This window comes from Corythoichthys intestinalis, chromosome 7 (genome assembly GCF_030265065.1).
Source record: "Corythoichthys intestinalis isolate RoL2023-P3 chromosome 7, ASM3026506v1, whole genome shotgun sequence".
NCBI lineage: Eukaryota > Metazoa > Chordata > Actinopteri > Syngnathiformes > Syngnathidae > Corythoichthys > Corythoichthys intestinalis.
This window is the reverse complement of record NC_080401.1, coordinates 49475764-49498040: the sequence shown is the minus strand read 5'-3', so window position 1 is coordinate 49498040 and position 22277 is coordinate 49475764. Positions and strand designations below refer to the sequence as shown.

The 22277-nt window shown below is 39.9% G+C and overlaps 1 protein-coding gene across 1 annotated transcript in view; it reads right to left on the bottom strand.

Annotated features, from left to right (window-relative positions):
- The window catches only part of tnni3k (TNNI3 interacting kinase), a 96748-nt gene that overhangs the window by 61900 nt on the left and 12571 nt on the right, over nucleotides 1–22277 (bottom strand). Inside the window, exons 11-16 of the mRNA XM_057841367.1 lie at nucleotides 21167–21316; nucleotides 20916–20999; nucleotides 20788–20844; nucleotides 18399–18491; nucleotides 16638–16695; nucleotides 16370–16564 (exon numbers count right to left, since the gene is read on the bottom strand). Coding sequence (XP_057697350.1) covers nucleotides 16370–16564; nucleotides 16638–16695; nucleotides 18399–18491; nucleotides 20788–20844; nucleotides 20916–20999; nucleotides 21167–21316 — 637 coding nt within the window. The remainder of the gene's footprint in view (nucleotides 1–16369; nucleotides 16565–16637; nucleotides 16696–18398; nucleotides 18492–20787; nucleotides 20845–20915; nucleotides 21000–21166; nucleotides 21317–22277) is intronic.

Genomic DNA, 22277 nt, shown 5'->3' with positions numbered 1-22277 from the left:
GATGCCATTGACGGCCATGCATGTCGAATCTACTGATGCCAATGTACTTGGATTCTATTGACTATATGGATGTCGATGCCATTGACGGCCATGGACGTCCAAAATTTTTCCCATTCATTTTCAATGGGGAAAAAACAAAATTTCCCCAAATCAACAGAAAATGACCAGATATCAATAGGACGTGTCCCCCAAACTTCCCCAATTCCATTGACGCTTATGAAGGGTGCCGCCATTGACTTCCATGGACGTCCAAAATTTTCCCCGTTCATTTTCAATGGGGAAAAAACTAAATTTCTCCAAATCAACAGAAAATGACCAGATATCAATAGGACGTATACCCCAAACGTCCCCAACTCCATTGACGCTTATGGAGGGTGCTGCCATTGACGTCCATGGACGTCCAAAATTTTTCCCATTCATTTTCAATGGGAATTTTTTTTTTTTCCCCAAATCAACAGAAAATGACTAGATATCAATAGGACGTGTCCCCCAAATGTCCCCGATTGCATTGCTGCTTATGGAGGGTCATGCCATTGACGTCCAGGGACGTCCAAACTTCCCATTCATTTCCAATGGCATTTCTTCATGTTTGTTCATTCTATTGATGCCAATGTACTTGGATTCCATTGACGCTTATGTAAGTTGATACCATTGACGTCCATGGACGTCCAAAATTTTTCCCATTCATTTTCAATGGGAATTTTTTTTTTTTCCCCAAATCAACAGAAAATGACTAGATATCAATAGGACGTGTCCCCCAAATGTCCCCGATTGCATTGCCGCTTATGGAGGGTGATGCCATTGACGTCCACGGACGTCCAAACTTCCCATTAAATCCCAATGGCATTTCTTCATGTTTGTTCATTCTATTGATGCCAATGTACTTGGATTCCATTGACGCTTATGTAAGTTGATACCATTGACGTCCATGGACGTCCAAAATTTTTCCCATTCATTTTCAATGGGAATTTTTTTTTTTTCCCCCAAATAACAGAAAATGACTAGATATCAATAGGACGTGTCGCCCAAATGTCCCCGATTGCATTGCCTCTTATGGAGGGTGATGCCATTGACGTTCATGGACGTCCAAACTTCCCATTAAATCCCAATGGCATTTCTTCATGTTTGTTCATTCTATTGATGCCAATGTCATGTAAGTTGATACCATTGACGTCCATGGACGTCCAAAAATTTTCCCATTCATTTTCAATGGGAATTTTTTTTTTTTCCCCAAATCAACAGAAAATGACTAGATATCAATAGGACGTGTCCCCCAAATGTCCCCGATTGCATTGCCGCTTATGGAGGGTGATGCCATTGACGTCCACGGACGTCCAAACTTCCCATTCATTTCCAATGGCATTTCTTCATGTTTGTTCATTCTTTTGATGCCAATGTCATGTAAGTTGATACCATTGACGTCCATGGACGTCAAAAATTTTTCCCATTCATTTTCAATGGGAATTTTTTTTTTTCCCCAAATCAACAAAAAATGACCAGATATCAATAGGACGTGTCCCCCAAACTTCTCCAATTCCATTGACGCTTATGAAGGGTGCCGCCATTGACGGCCATGGACGTCCAATTCTCCCAATCTTTTCTAATGGCTTTTACTTTGTTTAGTGCCATTGACTGGCATTATGGTCCATTCTATTGATAGACCTGAGTGGGGCTAAGATTTGTATCTCCACAGAGGAAAGACCAAGGTGTAATTTCTCCCGAAATTGCAGTTTCTAGTTATTATTATTATTATTCAATAATTGTTGACGTTTTTTTCGGCGCGCCGCACAGCCCGAACCGTACCTCCGATCGGTACCGTTCAAGTATCGGCACGACCGGAATTTTCGCGCGACGATGGGAATTTTTCAAACGGCCTTGAAAATTTTTCCGTTCGCCCGTAAACGGCAATTTTCCGGAAAAAAAAAAAAGTTTCAAAATATATCTAGTCCTACAATTTTTGACCAAATCACATAATTTGGGCATCAAAAATTCCGGGACGGTGAGGGGCATAAAAGTTGTATACAGAATTTGGAAAAAAATTACGCTTCCTCGGAAATTTGCCAAAAACTATCCCATTCATTTCGAATGGGAAAAGTTCCCATTCACTTCCAATGGGATTTCCAATGGAATTTACATTGCATTGATGCCATTGACGGCCATGCATGTCGAATCTACTGATGCCAATGTACTTGGATTCAATTGACTATATGGATGTCGATGCCATTGACGGCCATGGACGTCCAAAATTTTTCCCATTCATTTTCAATGGGGAAAAAACTACATTTCCCCAAATCAACAGAAAATGACCAGATATTAATAGGACGTATACCCCAAACGTCCCCAACTCCATTGACGCTTATGGGGGGTGCTGCCATTGACGTCCATGGACGTCCAAAATTTTTCCCATTCATTTTCAATGGGGAAAACACTAAATTTCCCCAAATCATCAGAAAATGACCAGTTATCAATAGTACGTCTCCCCCAAACGTTCCGAACTCCATTGACGCTTATAGGGGGTGCTGCCATTGACGTCCATGGACGTCCAAAAATTTTCCCATTCATTTTCAATGGGGAAAAAACTAAATTTCCCCAAATCAACAGAAAATGACCAGATATTAATAGGACGTATACCACAAACGTCCCCAATTCCATTTACGCTTATGGAGGGTGATGCCATTGACGTTCATGGACGTCCAAACTTCCCATTCATTTCCAATGGCATTTCTTCATGTTTGTTCATTCTATTGATGCCAATGTACTTGGATTCCATTGACGCCTATGTAAGTTGATACCATTGACGTCCATGGACGTCCAAAATTTTTCCCATTCATTTTCAATGGGAATTTTTTTGTTTTCCCCAAAATCAACAAAAAATGACTAGATATCATTAGGACGTGTCCCCCAAATGTCCACGATTGCATTGCCGCTTATGGAGGGTGATGCCATTGACGTCCATGGACGTCCAAAATTTCCATTCATTTCCAATGGCATTTCTTCATGTTTGTTCATTCTATTGATGCCAATGTACTTGGATTCCATTGACGCTTATGTAAGTTGATACCATTGACGTCCATGGACGTCCAAAATTTTTCCCATTCATTTTCAATGGGAATTTTTTTTTTTTTCCCCAAATCAACAGAAAATGACTGGATATCATTAGGACGTGTCCCCCAAATGTCCCCGATTGCATTGCCGCTTACGGAGGGTGATGCCATTGACGTTCATGGACGTCCAAACTTCCCATTTATTTCCAATGGCATTTCTTCATGTTTGTTCATTCTATTGATGCCAATGTACTTGGATTCCATTGACGCTTATGTAAGTTGATACCATTGACGTCCATGGACGTCCAAAATTTTTCCCATTCATTTTCAATGGGAATTTTTTTTTTTTCCCCCAAATAAACAGAAAATGACTAGATATCAATAGGACGTTTCCCCCAAATGTGCCCGATTGCATTGCTGCTTATGGAGGGTGATGCCATTGACGTCCACGGACGTCCAAACTTCCCATTCATTTCCAATGGCATTTCTTCATGTTTGTTCATTCTATTGATGCCAATGTACTTGGATTCCATTGACGCTTATGTAAGTTGATACCATTGACGTCCATGGACGTCCAAAATTTTTCCCATTCATTTTCAATGGGAATTTTTTTTTTTTCCTCAAATCAACAGAAAATGACTAGATATCATTAGGACGTGTCCCCCAAATGTCCCCGATTGCATTGCCGCTTATGGGGGGTGATGCCATTGACGTCCATGGACGTCCAAACTTCCCATTAATTTCCAAAGGCATTTCTTCATGTTTGTTCATTCTATTGATGCCAATGTACTTGGATTCCATTGATGCTTATGTAAGTTGATACCATTGACGTCCATGGACGTCCAAAATTTTTCCCATTCATTTTCAATGGGAATTTTTTTTTTTCCCCAAATCAACAGAAAATGACTAGATATCATTAGGACGTGTCCCCCAAATGTCCCCGATTGCATTGCCGCTTATGGAGGGTGATGCCATTGACGTTCATGGACGTCCAAACTTCCCATTCATTTCCAATGGCATTTCTTCATGTTTGTTCATTTTATTGATGCCAATGTACTTGGATTCCATTGACGCTTATGTAAGTTGATACCATTGACGTCCATGGACGTCCAAAATTTTTCCCATTCATTTTCAATGGGAATTTTTTTTTTTTTCCCAAATCAACAGAAAATGACTACATATCAATAGGACGTGTCCCCCAAACTTCCCCGATTCCATTAACAATTATGGAGGGTGCTGCCATTGACGGACATGGACGTCCAATTCTCCCAATCTTTTCTAATGGCTTTAACTTTGTTTAGTGCCAATGACTGGCATTATGGTCCATTCTATTGATAGACCTGAGTGGGGCTAAGATTTGTATCTCCACAGAGGAAAGACCAAGGTGTGTAATTTCTCCCGAAATTGCAGTTTCTAGTTATATCATCAAATTATTCTCCGCGTTTTTTCGGCGCGCCGCGCAGCCCGAACCGTACCACCGATCGGCACCATTCAAGTATTGACACGACCGGATTTTTCGCGCGACGCAGGGACTTTTTCAAAATCCCCCGAAAAATTTTCCGTTCGCCCGTAAATGGCAATTTTCCGAAAAAAAAAAAAAGTTAAAAAATGTATCTAGTCCTACAATTTTTGACCAAATCACATAATTTGGGTATCAAAAATTCCGGGACGATGAGGGGCATAAAAGTTGTATACAGAATTTGGCAAAAATTTACGGTTCCCCGGAAATTTGCCAAAAACTTTCCTATTCATTTTGAATGAAAAAAAAACGCACGCTGCACAGCCCGAACCGTTTGACCGATCGGCACCGTTCAAATATCGGCACGACCGGAATTTTCGCGCAACGATGGGAATTTTTCAAACGGACCCGAAAATGTTTCCCTTCGCCCGTAAACGGCAATTTTCCGGGAAAAAAAAAAAGTTTCAAAATGTATCTAGTCCTACAATTTTTGACCAAATCACACAATTTGGGCATCAAAAATTCCGGGACGGTGAGGGGCATAAAAGTTGTATACAGAATTTGGAAAAAAATTACGCTTCCTCGGAAATTTGCCAAAAACTATCCCATTCATTTCGAATGGGAAAAGTCCCATTCACTTCCAATGGGATTTCCAATGGAATTTACATTGCATTGATGCCATTGACGGCCATGCATGTCGAATCTACTGATGCCAATGTACTTGGATTCAATTGACTATATGGATGTCGATGCCATTGACTGCCATGGACGTCCAAAAATTTTCCCATTCATTTTCAATGGGGGAAAAAACAAAATTACCCCAAATCAACAGAAAATGACCAGATATCAATAGGACGTGTCCCCCAAACTTCCCCAATTCCATTGACGCTTATGAAGGGTGCCGCCATTGACTTACATGGACGTCCAAAATTTTTCCCATTCATTTTCAATGGGGAAAAAACTAAATTTCTCCAAATCAACAGAAAATGACCAGATATCAATAGGACGTATATCCCAAACGTCCCCAATTCCATTGACGCTTATGGGGGGTGCTGCCATTGACGTCCATGGACGTCCAAAATTTTACCCATTCATTTTCAATGGGAATTTTTTTTTTTTCCTCAAATCAACAGAAAATGACTAGATATCAATAGGACCTGTCCCCCAAATGTCCCCGATTGCATTGCTGCTTATGGAGGGTGATGCCATTGACGTCCACGGACGTCCAAACTTCCCATTAATTTCCAATGGCATTTCTTCATGTTTGTTCATTCTATTGATGCCAATGTACTTGGATTCCATTGACGCTTATGTAAATTGATACCATTGACGTCCATGGACGTCCAAAATTTTTCCCATTCATTTTCAATGGGAATTTTTTTTTTTTTCCCCAAATCAACAGAAAATGACTAGATATCAATAGGACGTTTCCCCCAAATGTGCCCGATTGCATTGCTGCTTATGGAGGGTGATGCCATTGACGTCCACGGACGTCCAAACTTCCCATTAATTTCCAATGGCATTTCTTCATGTTTGTTCATTCTATTGATGCCAATGTACTTGGATTCCATTGACGCTTATGTAAGTTCATACCATTGACGTCCATGGACGTCCAAAATTTTCCCCATTCATTTTCAATGGGAATTTTTTTTTTTTTCCCCAAATCAACAGAAAATGACTAGATATCATTAGGACGTTTCCCCCAAATGTCCCCGATTGCATTGCCGCTTATGGAGGGTGATGCCATTGACGTCCATGGACGTACAAACTTCCCATTCATTTCCAATGGCATTTCTTCATGTTTGTTCATTCTATTGATGCCAATGTACTTGGATTCCATTGACGCTTATGTAAGTTGACACCATTGACGTCCATGGACGTCCAAAATTTTTCCCATTCATTTTCAATGGGAATTTTTTTTTTTTTTTCCAAATCAACAAAAAATGACTCGATATCATTAGGACGTGTCCCCCAAACTTCCCCGATTCCATTAACAATTATGAAAGGTGCCGCCATTGACGTCCATGGACGTCCAATTCTCCCATTGATTTCTAATGGCTTTTACTTTGTTTTGTGCCAATGACTGGCATTATGATCCATTCTATTGATAGACCTGAGTGGGGCTAAGATCTCTATCTCCACAGAGGAAAGACCAAGGTGTGTAATTTCTCCCGAAATTGCAGTTTCTAGTTATTATTATTATTCAATAATTGTTGACGTTTTTTTCGGCGCGCCGCGCAGCCCGAACCGTACCTCCGATCGGTACCGTTCAAGTATCAGCACGACCGGAATTTTCGCGCGACGATGGGAATTTTTCAAACGGCCCCGAAAAATTTTCCGTTCGCCCGTAAACGGCAATTTTCCGAAAAATAAAAAAAGTTTAAAAATGTATCTAGTCCTACAATTTTTGACCAAATCACATAATTTGGGCATCAAAAATTCCGGGACGTTGAGGGGCATAAAAGTTGTATACAGAATTTGGCAAAAATTTACGGTTCCCCGGAAATTTGCCAAAAACTTTCCTGTTCATTTTGAATGGAAAAAAAACGCGCGCTTCACAGCCCGAACCGTTAGACCGATCGGCAACGTTCGAGTATCGGCACGACCGGAATTTTCGCGTGACACAGGAAACTTTACAAATGGCCCCGAAAATTTTTCCGTTCGTCCGTAAACGGCAATTTTCCATGAAAAAAAAAAAAAGTTTCAAAATATATCTAGTCCTACAATTTTTGACCAAATCACATAATTTGGGCATCAAAAATTCCGGGACGGTGAGGGGCATAAAAGTTGTATACAGAATTTGGAAAAAAATTACGCTTCCTCGGAAATTTGCCAAAAACTATCCCATTCATTTCGAATGGGAAAAATCCCATTCACTTCCAATGGGATTTCCAAGGGAATTTACATTGCATTGATGCCATTGACGGCCATGCATGTCGAATCTACTGATGCCAATGTACTTGGATTCAATTGACTATATGGATGTCGATGCCATTGACTGCCACGGACGTCCAAAATTTTTCCCATTCATTTTCAATGGGGAAAAAACAAAATTTCCCCAAATAAACAGAAAATGGCCAGATATCAATAGGACGTGTCCCCCAAACTTCCCCAATTCCATTGACGCTTATGGGGGGTGCTGCCATTGACTTCCATGGACGTCCAAAATTTTCCCCATTCATTTTCAATGGGGAAAAAACTAAATTTCTCCAAATCGACAGAAAATGACCAGATATCAATAGGACGTATACCCCAAACGTCCCCAACTCCATTGACGCTTATGTGGGGTGCTGCCATTGACGTCCATGGACGTCCAAAATTTTTCCCATTCATTTTCAATGGGAATTTTTTTTTTTCCCCAAATCAACAAAAAATGACCAGATATCAATAGGACGTGTACCCCAAATGTCCCCGATTGTATTGCTGCTTATGGAGGGTGATGCCATTGACGTCCATGGACGTCCAAACTTCCCATTAATTTCTAATGGCATTTCTTCATGTTTGTTCATTCTATTGATGCCAATGTACTTGGTATCCATTGACGCTTATGTAAGTTGATACCATTGACGTCCATGGACGTCCAAAATTTTTCCCATTCATTTTCAATGGGAATTTTTTGTATTTCCCCAAATCAACAAAAAATGACCAGATATCAATAGGACGTGTCCCCCAAATGTCCCCGATTGTATTGCTGCTTATATAGGGTGATGCCATTGACGTCCATGGACGTCCAAACTTCACCATTAATTTCTAATGGCATTTCTTCATGTTTGTTCATTCTATTGATGCCAATGTACTTGGTATCCATTGACGCTTATGTAAGTTGATACCATTGACGTCCATGGACGTCCAAAATTTTTCCCATTCATTTTCAATGGGAATTTTTTTTTTTTGCCCAAATCAACAAAAAATGACCAGATATCAATAGGACGTGTACCCCAAATGTCCCCAATTACAATGATGCTTATGGAGGGTGCTGCCATTGACGGCCATGGACGTCCAACTCTCCCAATCTTTTCTAATGGCATTTCTTCATGTTTGTTCATTCTATTGATGCCAATGTACTTGGTATCCATTGACGCTTATGTAAGTTGATACCATTGACGTCCATGGACGTCCAAAATTTTTCCCATTCATTTTCAATGGGAATTTTTTTTTTTTCCCAAATCAACAAAAAATGACCATATATCAATAGGACGTGTACCCCAAATGTCCCCGATTGTATTGCTGCATATGGAGGGTGATGCCATTGACGTCTATGGACGTCCAAACTTCCCATTAATTTCTAATGGCATTTCTTCATGTTTGTTCATTCTATTGATGCCAATGTACTTGGTATCCATTGACGCTTATGTAAGTTGATACAATTGACGTCCATGGACGTCCAAAATTTTTCCCATTCATTTTAAATGGGAATTTTTTTTTTTTCCCCAAATCAACAAAAAATGACCAGATATCAATAGGACGTGTCCCCCAAATGTCCCCGATTGTATTGCTGCTTATGGAGGGTGATGCCATTGACGTCCATGGACGTCCAAACTTCCCATTCATTTCTAATGGCATTTCTTCATGTTTGTTCATTCTATTGATGCCAATGTACTTGGTATACATTGACGCTTATGTAAGTTGATACTATTGACGTCCATGGACGTCCAAAATTTTTCCCATTCATTTTCAATGGGAATTTTTTTTTTTTGCCCAAATCAACAAAAAATGACCAGATATCAATAGGACGTGTACCCCAAATGTCCCCAATTACAATGATGCTTATGGAGGGTGCTGCCATTGACGGCCATGGACGTCCAACTCTCCCAATATTTTCTAATAGCTTTTACTTTGTTTAGTGCCATTGACTGGCATTATGGTCCATTCTATTGATAGACCTGAGTGGGGCTAAGATTTGTATCTCCACAGAGGAAAGACCAAGGTGTAATTTCTCCCGAAATTGCAGTTTCTAGTTATTATTATTATTATTATGCAATGGTTTCTCCGCGTTTTTTCGGCGCGCCGCGCAGCCCGAACCGTACCACCGATCGGCACCGTTCAAGTATCGACACGACCGGAATTTTCGCGCGACGATGGGAATTTTTCAAACGACCCCGAAAAATTTTTCGTTCGCCCGTAAACGGCAATTTTCCGATTTTTTACAACTTTTTCAAAACGCTACTTGTCCTACAATTTTTGACCAAATCACATAATTTGGACATCAAAAATTCCGGGACGGTGGGGGGCATAAAGATTGTATACAGAATTTGGAAAAAATTTACGGTTCTCCGGATATTTGCCAAAAACTATCCCATTCATTTCCAATGGGAAAAGTTCCCATTCACTTTCAATAGTATTTCCAATGGACTTTACATTGCATTGATGCCATTGACGGCCATGCATGTCGAATCTATTGATGCCAATGTACTTGGATTCATTTGACTATATGGATGTCGATGCCATTGACGGCCATGGACGTCCAAAATTTTTCCCATTCATTTTCAATGGGGAAAAAACTACATTTCCCCAAATCAACAGAAAATGACCAGACATTAATAGGACGTATACCCCAAACGTCCCCAACTCCATTGACGCTTATGGGGGGTGCTGCCATTGACGTCCATGGACGTCCAAAATTTTTCCCATTCATTTTCAATGGGGAAAACACTAAATTTCCCCAAATCATCAGAAAATGACCAGTTATCAATAGTACGTCTCCCCCAAACGTTCCGAACTCCATTGACGCTTATAGGGGGTGCTGCCATTGACGTCCATGGACGTCCAAAAATTTTCCCATTCATTTTCAATGGGGAAAAAACTAAATTTCCCCAAATCAACAGAAAATGACCAGATATTAATAGGACGTATACCCCAAACGTCCCCAATTCCATTTACGCTTATGGAGGGTGATGCCATTGACGTTCATGGACGTCCAAACTTCCCATTCATTTCCAATGGCATTTCTTCATGTTTGTTCATTCTATTGATGCCAATGTACTTGGATTCCATTGACGCCTATGTAAGTTGATACCATTGACGTCCATGGACGTCCAAAATTTTTCCCATTCATTTTCAATGGGAATTTTTTTGTTTTCCCCAAAATCAACAAAAAATGACTAGATATCATTAGGACGTGTCCCCCAAATGTCCCCGATTGCATTGCCGCTTATGGAGGGTGATGCCATTGACGTTCATGGACGTCCAAAATTTCCATTCATTTCCAATGGCATTTCTTCATGTTTGTTCATTCTATTGATGCCAATGTACTTGGATTCCATTGACGCTTATGTAAGTTGATACCATTGACGTCCATGGACGTCCAAAATTTTTCCCATTCATTTTCAATGGGAATTTTTTTTTTTTTCCCCAAATCAACAGAAAATGACTGGATATCATTAGGACGTGTCCCCCAAATGTCCCCGATTGCATTGCCGCTTACGGAGGGTGATGCCATTGACGTTCATGGACGTCCAAACTTCCCATTTATTTCCAATGGCATTTCTTCATGTTTGTTCATTCTATTGATGCCAATGTACTTGGATTCCATTGACGCTTATGTAAGTTGATACCATTGACGTCCATGGACGTCCAAAATTTTTCCCATTCATTTTCAATGGGAATTTTTTTTTTTTTCCCCAAATCAACAGAAAATGACTAGATATCAATAGGACGTTTCCCCCAAATGTGCCCGATTGCATTGCTGCTTATGGAGGGTGATGCCATTGACGTCCACGGACGTCCAAACTTCCCATTCATTTCCAATGGCATTTCTTCATGTTTGTTCATTCTATTGATGCCAATGTACTTGGATTCCATTGACGCTTATGTAAGTTGATACCATTGACGTCCATGGACGTCCAAAATTTTTCCCATTCATTTTCAATGGGAAATTTTTTTTTTTCCTCAAATCAACAGAAAATGACTAGATATCATTAGGACGTGTCCCCCAAATGTCCCCGATTGCATTGCCGCTTATGGGGGGTGATGCCATTGACGTCCATGGACGTCCAAACTTCCCATTAATTTCCAAAGGCATTTCTTCATGTTTGTTCATTCTATTGATGCCAATGTACTTGGATTCCATTGATGCTTATGTAAGTTGATACCATTGACGTCCATGGACGTCCAAAATTTTTCCCATTCATTTTCAATGGGATTTTTTTTTTTTCCCCAAATCAACAGAAAATGACTAGATATCATTAGGACGTGTCCCCCAAATGTCCCCGATTGCATTGCCGCTTATGGAGGGTGATGCCATTGACGTTCATGGACGTCCAAACTTCCCATTCATTTCCAATGGCATTTCTTCATGTTTGTTCATTTTATTGATGCCAATGTACTTGGATTCCATTGACGCTTATGTAAGTTGATACCATTGACGTCCATGGACGTCCAAAATTTTTCCCATTCATTTTCAATGGGAATTTTTTTTTTTTTCCCAAATCAACAGAAAATGACTACATATCAATAGGACGTGTCCCCCAAACTTCCCCGATTCCATTAACAATTATGGAGGGTGCTGCCATTGACGGACATGGACGTCCAATTCTCCCAATCTTTTCTAATGGCTTTAACTTTGTTTAGTGCCAATGACTGGCATTATGGTCCATTCTATTGATAGACCTGAGTGGGGCTAAGATTTGTATCTCCACAGAGGAAAGACCAAGGTGTGTAATTTCTCCCGAAATTGCAGTTTCTAGTTATTATTATTATTATTATGCAATGGTTTCTCCGCGTTTTTTCGGCGCGCCGCGCAGCCCGAACCGTACCACCGATCGGCACCGTTCAAGTATCGACACGACCGGAATTTTCGCGCGACGATGGGAATTTTTCAAACGACCCCGAAAAATTTTTCGTTCGCCCGTAAACGGCAATTTTCCGATTTTTTACAACTTTTTCAAAACGCTACTTGTCCTACAATTTTTGACCAAATCACATAATTTGGACATCAAAAATTCCGGGACGGTGGGGGGCATAAAGATTGTATACAGAATTTGGAAAAAATTTACGGTTCTCCGGATATTTGCCAAAAACTATCCCATTCATTTCCAATGGGAAAAGTTCCCATTCACTTTCAATAGTATTTCCAATGGACTTTACATTGCATTGATGCCATTGACGGCCATGCATGTCGAATCTATTGATGCCAATGTACTTGGATTCATTTGACTATATGGATGTCGATGCCATTGACGGCCATGGACGTCCAAAATTTTTCCCATTCATTTTCAATGGGGAAAAAACTAAATTTCCCCAAATCAACAGAAAATGACCAGATATTAATAGGACGTATACCCCAAACGTCCCCAACTCCATTGACGCTTATGGGGGGTGCTGCCATTGACGTCCATGGACGTCCAAAATTTTTCCCATTCATTTTCAATGGGGAAAAAACTAAATTTCCTCAAATCATCAGAAAATGACCAGTTATCAATAGTACGTCTCCCCCAAACGTTCCGAACTCCATTGACGCTTATAGGGGGTGCTGCCATTGACGTCCATGGACGTCCAAAAATTTTCCCATTCATTTTCAATGGGGAAAAAACTAAATTTCCCCAAATCAACAGAAAATGACCAGATATTAATAGGACGTATACCCCAAACGTCCCCAATTCCATTTACGCTTATGGAGGGTGATGCCATTGACGTTCATGGACGTCCAAACTTCCCATTCATTTCCAATGGCATTTCTTCATGTTTGTTCATTCTATTGATGCCAATGTACTTGGATTCCATTGACGCCTATGTAAGTTGATACCATTGACGTCCATGGACGTCCAAAATTTTTCCCATTCATTTTCAATGGGAATTTTTTTTTTTTCCCCAAAATCAACAAAAAATGACTAGATATCATTAGGACGTGTCCCCCAAATGTCCCCGATTGCATTGCCGCTTATGGAGGGTGATGCCATTGACGTCCATGGACGTCCAAAATTTCCATTCATTTCCAATGGCATTTCTTCATGTTTGTTCATTCTATTGATGCCAATGTACTTGGATTCCATTGACGCTTATGTAAGTTGATACCATTGACGTCCATGGACGTCCAAAATTTTTCCCATTCATTTTCAATGGGAATTTTTTTTTTTTTCCCCAAATCAACAGAAAATGACTAGATATCAATAGGACGTTTCCCCCAAATGTGCCCGATTGCATTGCTGCTTATGGAGGGTGATGCCATTGACGTCCACGGACGTCCAAACTTCCCATTAATTTCCAATGGCATTTCTTCATGTTTGTTCATTCTATTGATGCCAATGTACTTGGATTCCATTGACGCTTATGTAAGTTGATACCATTGACGTCCATGGACGTCCAAAATTTTTCCCATTCATTTTCAATGGGAAATTTTTTTTTTCCTCAAATCAACAGAAAATGACTAGATATCATTAGGACGTGTCCCCCAAATGTCCCCGATTGCATTGCCGCTTATGGAGGGTGATGCCATTGACGTTCATGGACGTCCAAACTTCCCATTCATTTCCAATGGCATTTCTTCATGTTTGTTCATTTTATTGATGCCAATGTACTTGGATTCCATTGACGCTTATGTAAGTTGATACCATTGACGTCCATGGACGTCCAAAATTTTTCCCATTCATTTTCAATGGGAATTTTTTTTTTTTTCCCAAATCAACAGAAAATGACTACATATCAATAGGACGTGTCCCCCAAACTTCCCCGATTCCATTAACAATTATGGAGGGTGCTGCCATTGACGGACATGGACGTCCAATTCTCCCAATCTTTTCTAATGGCTTTAACTTTGTTTAGTGCCAATGACTGGCATTATGGTCCATTCTATTGATAGACCTGAGTGGGGCTAAGATTTGTATCTCCACAGAGGAAAGACCAAGGTGTGTAATTTCTCCCGAAATTGCAGTTTCTAGTTATTATTCATCTTATTCTCCGCGTTTTTTCGGCGCGCCGCACAGCCCGAACCGCTGCACCGATCGGCACCGTTCGGATATCGAAACGTCCGGAATTTTTGCGCGACGATGGCTTTTTTAAAAAGGGCCCCGAAAAATTTTCCGTTTTCCCGCAAACGGCAATTTTCCAGATTTTTTTTTTTTTTTCAAAATGTATCTAGTCCTACAATTTTTGACCAAATCACATAATTTGGGTATCAAAAATTCCGGGACGGTGAGGGGCATAAAAGTTGTATACAGAATTTGGTAAAAATTTACGGTTCCCCGGTAATTTGCCAAAAACTATCCCATTCATTTCTAATGGGAAAATTTCCCATTCATTTCAATGGGATTTCTATGGAATTTACATTGCATTGATGCCATTGACGGCCATGCATGTCGAATCTACTGATGCCAATGTACTTGGATTCTATTGACTATATGGATGTCGATGCCATTGACGGCCATGGACGTCCAAAATTTTTCCCATTCATTTTCAATGGGGAAAAAACTACATTTCCCCAAATCAACAGAAAATGACCAGATATCAATAGGGCGTCTCCCCCAAACGTCCCCAACTCCATTGACGCTTATAGGGGATGCTGCCATTGACGTCCATGGACGTCCAAAAATTTTCCCATTCATTTTCAATGGGGAAAAAACTAAATTTCCCCAAATCAACAGAAAATGACCAGATATCAATAGGACGTATACCCCAAACGTCCCCAACTCCCTTGACGCTTATGGGGGGTGCTGCCATTGACGTCCCTGGAAGTCCAAAATTTTTCCCATTCATTTTCAATGGGGAAAAAACTAAATTTCCCCAAATCATCAGAAAATGACCAGTTATCAATAGTACGTCTCTCCCAAACGTTCCGAACTCCATTGATGCTTATAGGGGGTGCTGCCATTGACGTCCATGGACGTCCAAAAATTTTCCCATTCATTTTCAATGGGGAAAAAACTAAATTTCCCCAAATCAACAGAAAATGACAGATATTAATAGGACGTATACCCCAAACGTCCCCAATTCCATTTACGCTTATGGAGGGTGATGCCATTGACGTTCATGGACGTCCAATTCTCCCAATCTTTTCTAATGGCTTTTACTTTGTTTAGTGCCATTGACTGGCATTATGGTCCATTCTATTGATAGACCTGAGTGGGGCTAAGATCTGTATCTCCACAGAGGAAAGACCAAGGTGTGTAATTTCTCCCGAAATTGCAGTTTCTAGTTAACAATACTGTTCTTGCAAGATAATTTTATTGCTGACGCTGCGTGTCGGGGTCATAGACATGTTTTGCCCCCACCCCCACAAAAATCAAATCCGCCTATAGCTGGATGATGCCTTCGTTGCCACAGCAACCTGTCAGGCGTGTCTGAAGAGGCCCAGATCTGATTTCGCCACTTGCTTAAAATAGTGTGTACAATCAGCATTAAAAATCAGATTTGAGAAGGAATCCGATTAGGATCGGATGAGGCTGCAGTTTAAACGCAGCCATAGTGTGCTGCTTTGAGATATGAGTGAAATGACTTGACATTTTCTGTTTTGTTTTTTTTAGATTTATCTGCTGTTTTGTTTATTTTCGTGCTTTTACTTGCAAGCTAAAACTTGTAGATACGAGAAAGCTATAATCAGAAATTGGTTGAAAGTGGAACCACCCAACAAACTGATTTTTAAAGCTAAAGAAAGAATATACCATCTTCTTTCACCAGGAAAAAAAAGTTTGTGTCTACCTTTTTCCATTTTTTTATTAATCGCTAGTCATCCATAGGGCTGATTCACCAAATTAGTACGTCTCGTATCTGAAACTGTGCATTACTGCCAACCACTGGCACTTTTGTGGTAGTAAAATTGTTTCGAAGTTCACACTGAAGCAGCACTTGACCCTCTGCCACACATTCCCAATGAAGACAAAAGCAAATTCCATGGGGCAATTAATTAATAGAGCACACACGACAAGCCTGTCACCTTTTCTGCTCGTGCAGCAGTGCGAAGAGCGACCCTCCTGAGATGTACTGAGTGACGATGGCGAACTGGCTAGGGTCGTCCAGACAGGCGCCCACAAACTGAATGATGCAAGGGTGGTTGAGGCGACACAGGATGGACACCTCGCGGCAGAACATGTCCACGTCTGACTTGGAGCAGTATGTGTTGGCTCTGTAGCTGCATACGGCAGCGAAATAGACTCTTTGTTAGAAAGCTGGAGTTGAATGAAATGTGTTCTGAAGATATTTACCGTTTTATTGCCACTATTTTGTTGCGGCACTTGCCTTTGTAAACCCTGCCAAAGGAGCCTGTGGGAGAAAGGTTGACACTTTTGACTAATGTTTTTTGGAAGAAATCGCCACCTGTTCTCCTCCTTTGAACCTTGTGATTTTTACAGACTAACTAGCATCTTGTTTCCTGCCTAAATAAATGTCCTTAGCAGCTGAGAACGTCACAGTGACGTTGCCACTTTGGCAGAGCCTCTACATGCTCGGGCAAGTTCCGTTATCCAGCAACACTCTGAGTGTAGATGCCTCAAATGCATCTTTAGCTTTGTTGCTAAAGTAGCATTGCTACATACTCTATGTGAGAGAAGGCGAGTTATTTACAGTTTCAAGTCGACTTGTTGTCAAGAGAAGATACTTGCTGCCACGACAAAACAATTATTTTACGCTAATCATGGGTGGTTCGACAGATTTACTGTAAAAAGAACTAGGGCCGTCAAAATGATCGCGTTAACGGGCGGTAATTAATTTTTTTTGTTATTAATCACGTTAAAATATTTGACGCATTTAACGCACAAACCCCGCTCAAACAGATTAAAATGACAGCACAGTGTAATGTCCACTTGTAACTTGTGTTTTTTACAGTGTTTTGTCGCCCTCTGCTGCGCTTGGGTGCGACTGATTTTATGGGTTGCAGCACCACATGAGCATAGTGTAATTATTGACATCCACAATGGCGAGCTACTAGTTTATTTTTTGATTGAAAATTTTACAAATTTAATTACAACGAAAACATTAAGAGGAGTTTTAATATAAAATTCCTATAACTTGTATTAACATTTATCTTTTAAGAACTACAAGTATTTCTATCCATGGATCGCTTTAACAGAATGTTAATAATGTTAATGCCATCTTGTTGATTTATTGTTATAATAAACAAATACAGTACTTATGTACCGTATGTTGAATGTATATAACCGTCTTGCGTCTTATCTTTCCATTCCAACAATAATTTACATAAAAATATGGCATATTTTATAGATGGTTTGAATTGCGATTAATTACGATTAATTAATTTTTAAGCTGTGATTAACTCGATTAAAAATTTTAATCGTTTGACAGCCCTAAAGAGAACTATTAACCACATTGTGTTTTGATGAAGCTGCTATGCTAGCACCGCCGCTAGCCAAGCCAATCAACGACTATTGGGATTTCATTGTCGAAGAAGGCTTCATATGTTGCTTGGTGACACTACAATAAGAATAATTTAATCCGAACCATGAGTGGTTGGGCAGGTTTAAAGAGATAGGCTATCCACAGTGTGCTAAACAAAACTGCTATTCTAACACAAATTTGCTAGCTGAATTTCGGTTAGGGTAGGCTATGAGGGCTGCAGGATAAGGTTTCAAGGTAAATTAGATTTATTTTTTTCTTCTTCACAATCATAGCAACGTGGTTTTTAAAGTTAAGTGCCTTTGTGGTATCAGACTAGCTTCGAACACACCAGTGAAACTTGTGACGGTGTTAGGCTGTACATGAATGACAAGAAGGTACATAAGGAACAAACATGGTTGACAAACATTTTGATCAATTTCTCGGCATCTTTCTGTGTAACTATCCCATATTAAAATGTGGACCCTTTACTTTATTCAGATGCAGCTTATACGTATGTACATTTATTTAATTTTTTTTCCTGAATTTTGCTCAATTTGGGATGTGGGTCTCATGGTCAAGTATTCTCCATCATGTAGAATTAACAGTAGATGCAAGTTTGTTTTTAAAGTTACCTGATCCAATAATTTCATTAAATTCCAGCTCTGAGAGTTGAAGATGGAAATGAGAAGGGAGGCTGGCCCTCAGGAGAAGAACTTCTGCTTTCTCTGGGGGGGAAAAAAAAACATCATTTAACAGAAAACACTTACCCTAATTTTTCAGACTATGAGACGCTACTGTTTTCCCCTCATTTTGAATCCTGCAGTTTATAGTCCAGTGCGGCTTATTTGTTGATTGATTTGGGTTAATAGGCAACACTTTATTTGACAGGGGCGTCATAACACTGCCATAAGACCGTAATAATTATAGCATGACACTATCATTGGCGTTAATGAATGCTAATGATAGATGTCTTTAAGTGTCATCCGGCAAATTATGTCATTAACTCCATTTATGTCCAGCTCGGATCTTTTACATCCATTCAAAAGTGAGATAATTTGCCAGATGACACAGGATGACATTTGTAATCAGCATTTACGAATGCTCATGGCAGTGTCGTGTCATAATAATGATGGTCTTATGACAGTCTTATGGCACCACTGTCAAATAAATTGTTACCAAATACCATAACTAGCAACTAATGAAACAACTGAAACAGTAACCGAAGAAATAATTAGCGAAGACATGAATTTTGATTGTTATTTACATCTGTAGCGCTGCAATGCATGCTAGGAGGCATGTTGGACGACAAAAGTGTTGACAGCAGGTGGCAGCAGAGGTTGACTGTCTCCCCCAAGGGAGCAGCGATGGCCAAATGAAGCTTCTTACAGCAATGAAGGTTTGCAGCCAATTGGTTCAAAGCTTCATGGCGGTTCATTTGGTCTTATGACCGTTGTCGAATAAAGTGTTATTGGTTAAGATCTTTTGGTGTAAATACAATAAAAACAGCTCCAGCATATAGTAGGGCTGGGCGATATGGCCTTAAACATGTATCACGATAAATTGAGCAGATTTATCTCGATAACGATAAATGACGATAAATTCGCCCAAGCGGACTGTTATATAATTTGAAAATCTGAATCAATGCATGAAATACAGATTAACTATTTCTTGTTGATAAACTTACCAGCATTCAATTTGATATACTGTATTTAACAATTGTACATGCAGTCTAAACATTAAGTTTATAAAAATGTATTGTAAGCAATAAGAATTCAAGTATGAACATTTATAACAGCGTGTTTGACTTGAACAATGTACATTGTCAAAATCAATATGCCTGTGCAAACATGTAATTGTAACACAAATGACTTGAACAGTACACTTCAAAAAGACAACTTATTGTTAATGGCTGCTGTGACATAATTATTAAATATAAGTGTTTACTTTATGGTTTAAGGGTTTTTTTCCCCCCAGTGCATTTTTTAATAAATGCACGCACAATAAAAATAGCTGGGGCCATTTCTCGGTCATTATAAGTTTTGCCGTTGGATTGTACTTTATGCTGAATGCTTTACCATCACAAAAACTATCAGAGGAATCGCACACAGACAGATACAAAATAACGCCACATAGTAATTGCTAGATGCAGTCCGTGCCCAATCCACTCATAAAGTTCAGCCGTTTCGACAAGGTTAGAGCCGCTATCCGACTCCATAACGTTCATTTGTAGCGTTAGCCGCTAGCTAGCGTTAGCCTGGCAACCAGTAGAAAGCACTGAAAGCACCATCTCCGGAAATCGTGAGAACAAAGGAGGACAGCGGGTGAAAGCCCGTCTGGATGCCACCAAGAGTCTACTAAATGTCAGTTGAAAGTTTGGTGAACCTCCCTTAAGCCACACTCCATCACGTTTTGCTTGTAGCGTTAGCTGCTAGCGTTAGCTTACCGGGCTTTTGTTTGATTGGCTTCCTGATGATCACTTGACTCCCTACGTAAGCACATTCACTGCTTTCTTAAAGGGGAATGAACATAGACGAACAACACAGAATCAATGCGGGATGAAAAGACTATATTTTCTTGTTTTATTAATTTACCGAATTTACTGACATGGTCAAAATTACGTCGGTCATCGTTAAGAATTTCGGTGACGGTAAATTTTCGGTTTATCGCCCTGCTCTAGCATATAGTCCAGTGAGGCTTATCTATGAACAAATGCAGTTTTCGTATCAAATTTGGTGGGTGGCCGCTTATAGTCAGGGTAGGCCTTATAGTCTGAAAATTATGGTCCTTTATAGTAAACTTATTGGCTAGCAATTATGTCAATATTTGTCAAAACTATTTTTGACAGGGACCCAGTTGAAATAGGTTGGATTCTTGTCAATAGCACTGAAACGTTGATATTATTTTACTAAAGAAAGGCTCAGTCTTGTTTTGTTTATTTGCAGCTTCCCTGGCAACTGTGTGTGCGTACATGTGAGATGACAATGAAGTAAAAATATGGGAAAACGCATTCTACTTCGTTACCTTTCGTCATGCTCTTGATCTTCCCCAGAGGGGACGGCACAGAAACATACGATCCGTCTGAAACAGAGTCAACAAACGTTGACATTTTCATGTGACTGTTTGCTTCGCTCAGATGGATTTGAACTCACCCCCTCCTGGCTGAGAGTACTCATTGCAGGGGGAGTCATCGGGGCGCTTGTAGTGTTTTAGCAACGTGACGATCGCATCGTGACCTGCGGTTGAAATATCGGCAAAAAACAGCATTTGCAATTCGGCTTGTCATGAGGGTGGTTGGCATGCCCCATAGATACCGCACGATGGCAGTCACACACTTTTTCCTGTCAAAACAAAACAATGGCCTGACAGGCTACAGCTCCTCCCCCCGCAATTCCTTAGTCACCTTTCTCATAAGCCCACATGAGGCAGGTCTGCTCATCCTTCTCCCCGCTAGACCGACTGGGATCGCAAGCTACCAGATTCATGTCGGCACCGTTGTCCAGCAGGAATTGCACTAGGCGGATGTGACCGTGAAAACAGGCGCTATGCAGGGCTGAAAGACAACATAAGAAACAATCATCCATGTACTGTAGCAGTGAATTACTAATTGGCTGATATTGACAGTGATAGACATCCACTTCATTTTAACTACGGTAATTGGAAGTCTATTGGTTTCAATTCAATGGCAGCTAAGGAGTTAACAGTGAAACCCCGCTATATCACACTTCATCGTATGTGCTTTACTGTAGGGCTGCAGCTATCGAATATTTTAGTAATCAAGTAATCGACTGAAAATTCTATCGATTTATCGAGTAATCGGATAAAACTTTTTTTTTTAGGTAAAGAGCAATTATAAATATAAATGAGAAAAAAAGACATTTAAACCAATATTGAACCATTTTCAGTCAATCAATGTCTTTATTTTCGATGTACATTGTTGAAAACAGCCAACAATTGCATCTAAGATGTGACTAGAAAAAAAATTCACTGCTTTCACTCAAAAAAACTTCTAGATCTTATTAAAATAAACATATTTCTTACTTAAAAATGTAATTACGCTTGATAACACACATCACTTGAAAGCTACGTGGTTTTCCCAAGTGTTTCAATTTAATTTCCATTTGTGTCAAGCTATTTTTAAGTTTTAGTTAAGTTTTAAGTTAGTCTAAACTGTAAGTACTGGTAGGATTTTGAGTTTTTGCAGTGTTCAAAATAAATGTATGATACCTGCTGTATTGGAGCACATTTATTCAGTAATGACTACTGAGCTAAAACTGACAGTTAGCTTTATTATGTTCTAATTTTACACCCTCATCACTCTACAGCGCTGTGTTTTTACAAATTAAATAAAGCCTGTATGTAAGACATGTTAGCCACTCATCAACAGTGGTCATAATCAATAGAAACTTAGCCCTCCGAAGGGCTAACGTTAGCGAGTGACAGTAACGTTATATTTATTAGCGATGAGAAGTCTACTGCTTAAAGATGGCGGCTGTTTACTAACGCTGCCCAGA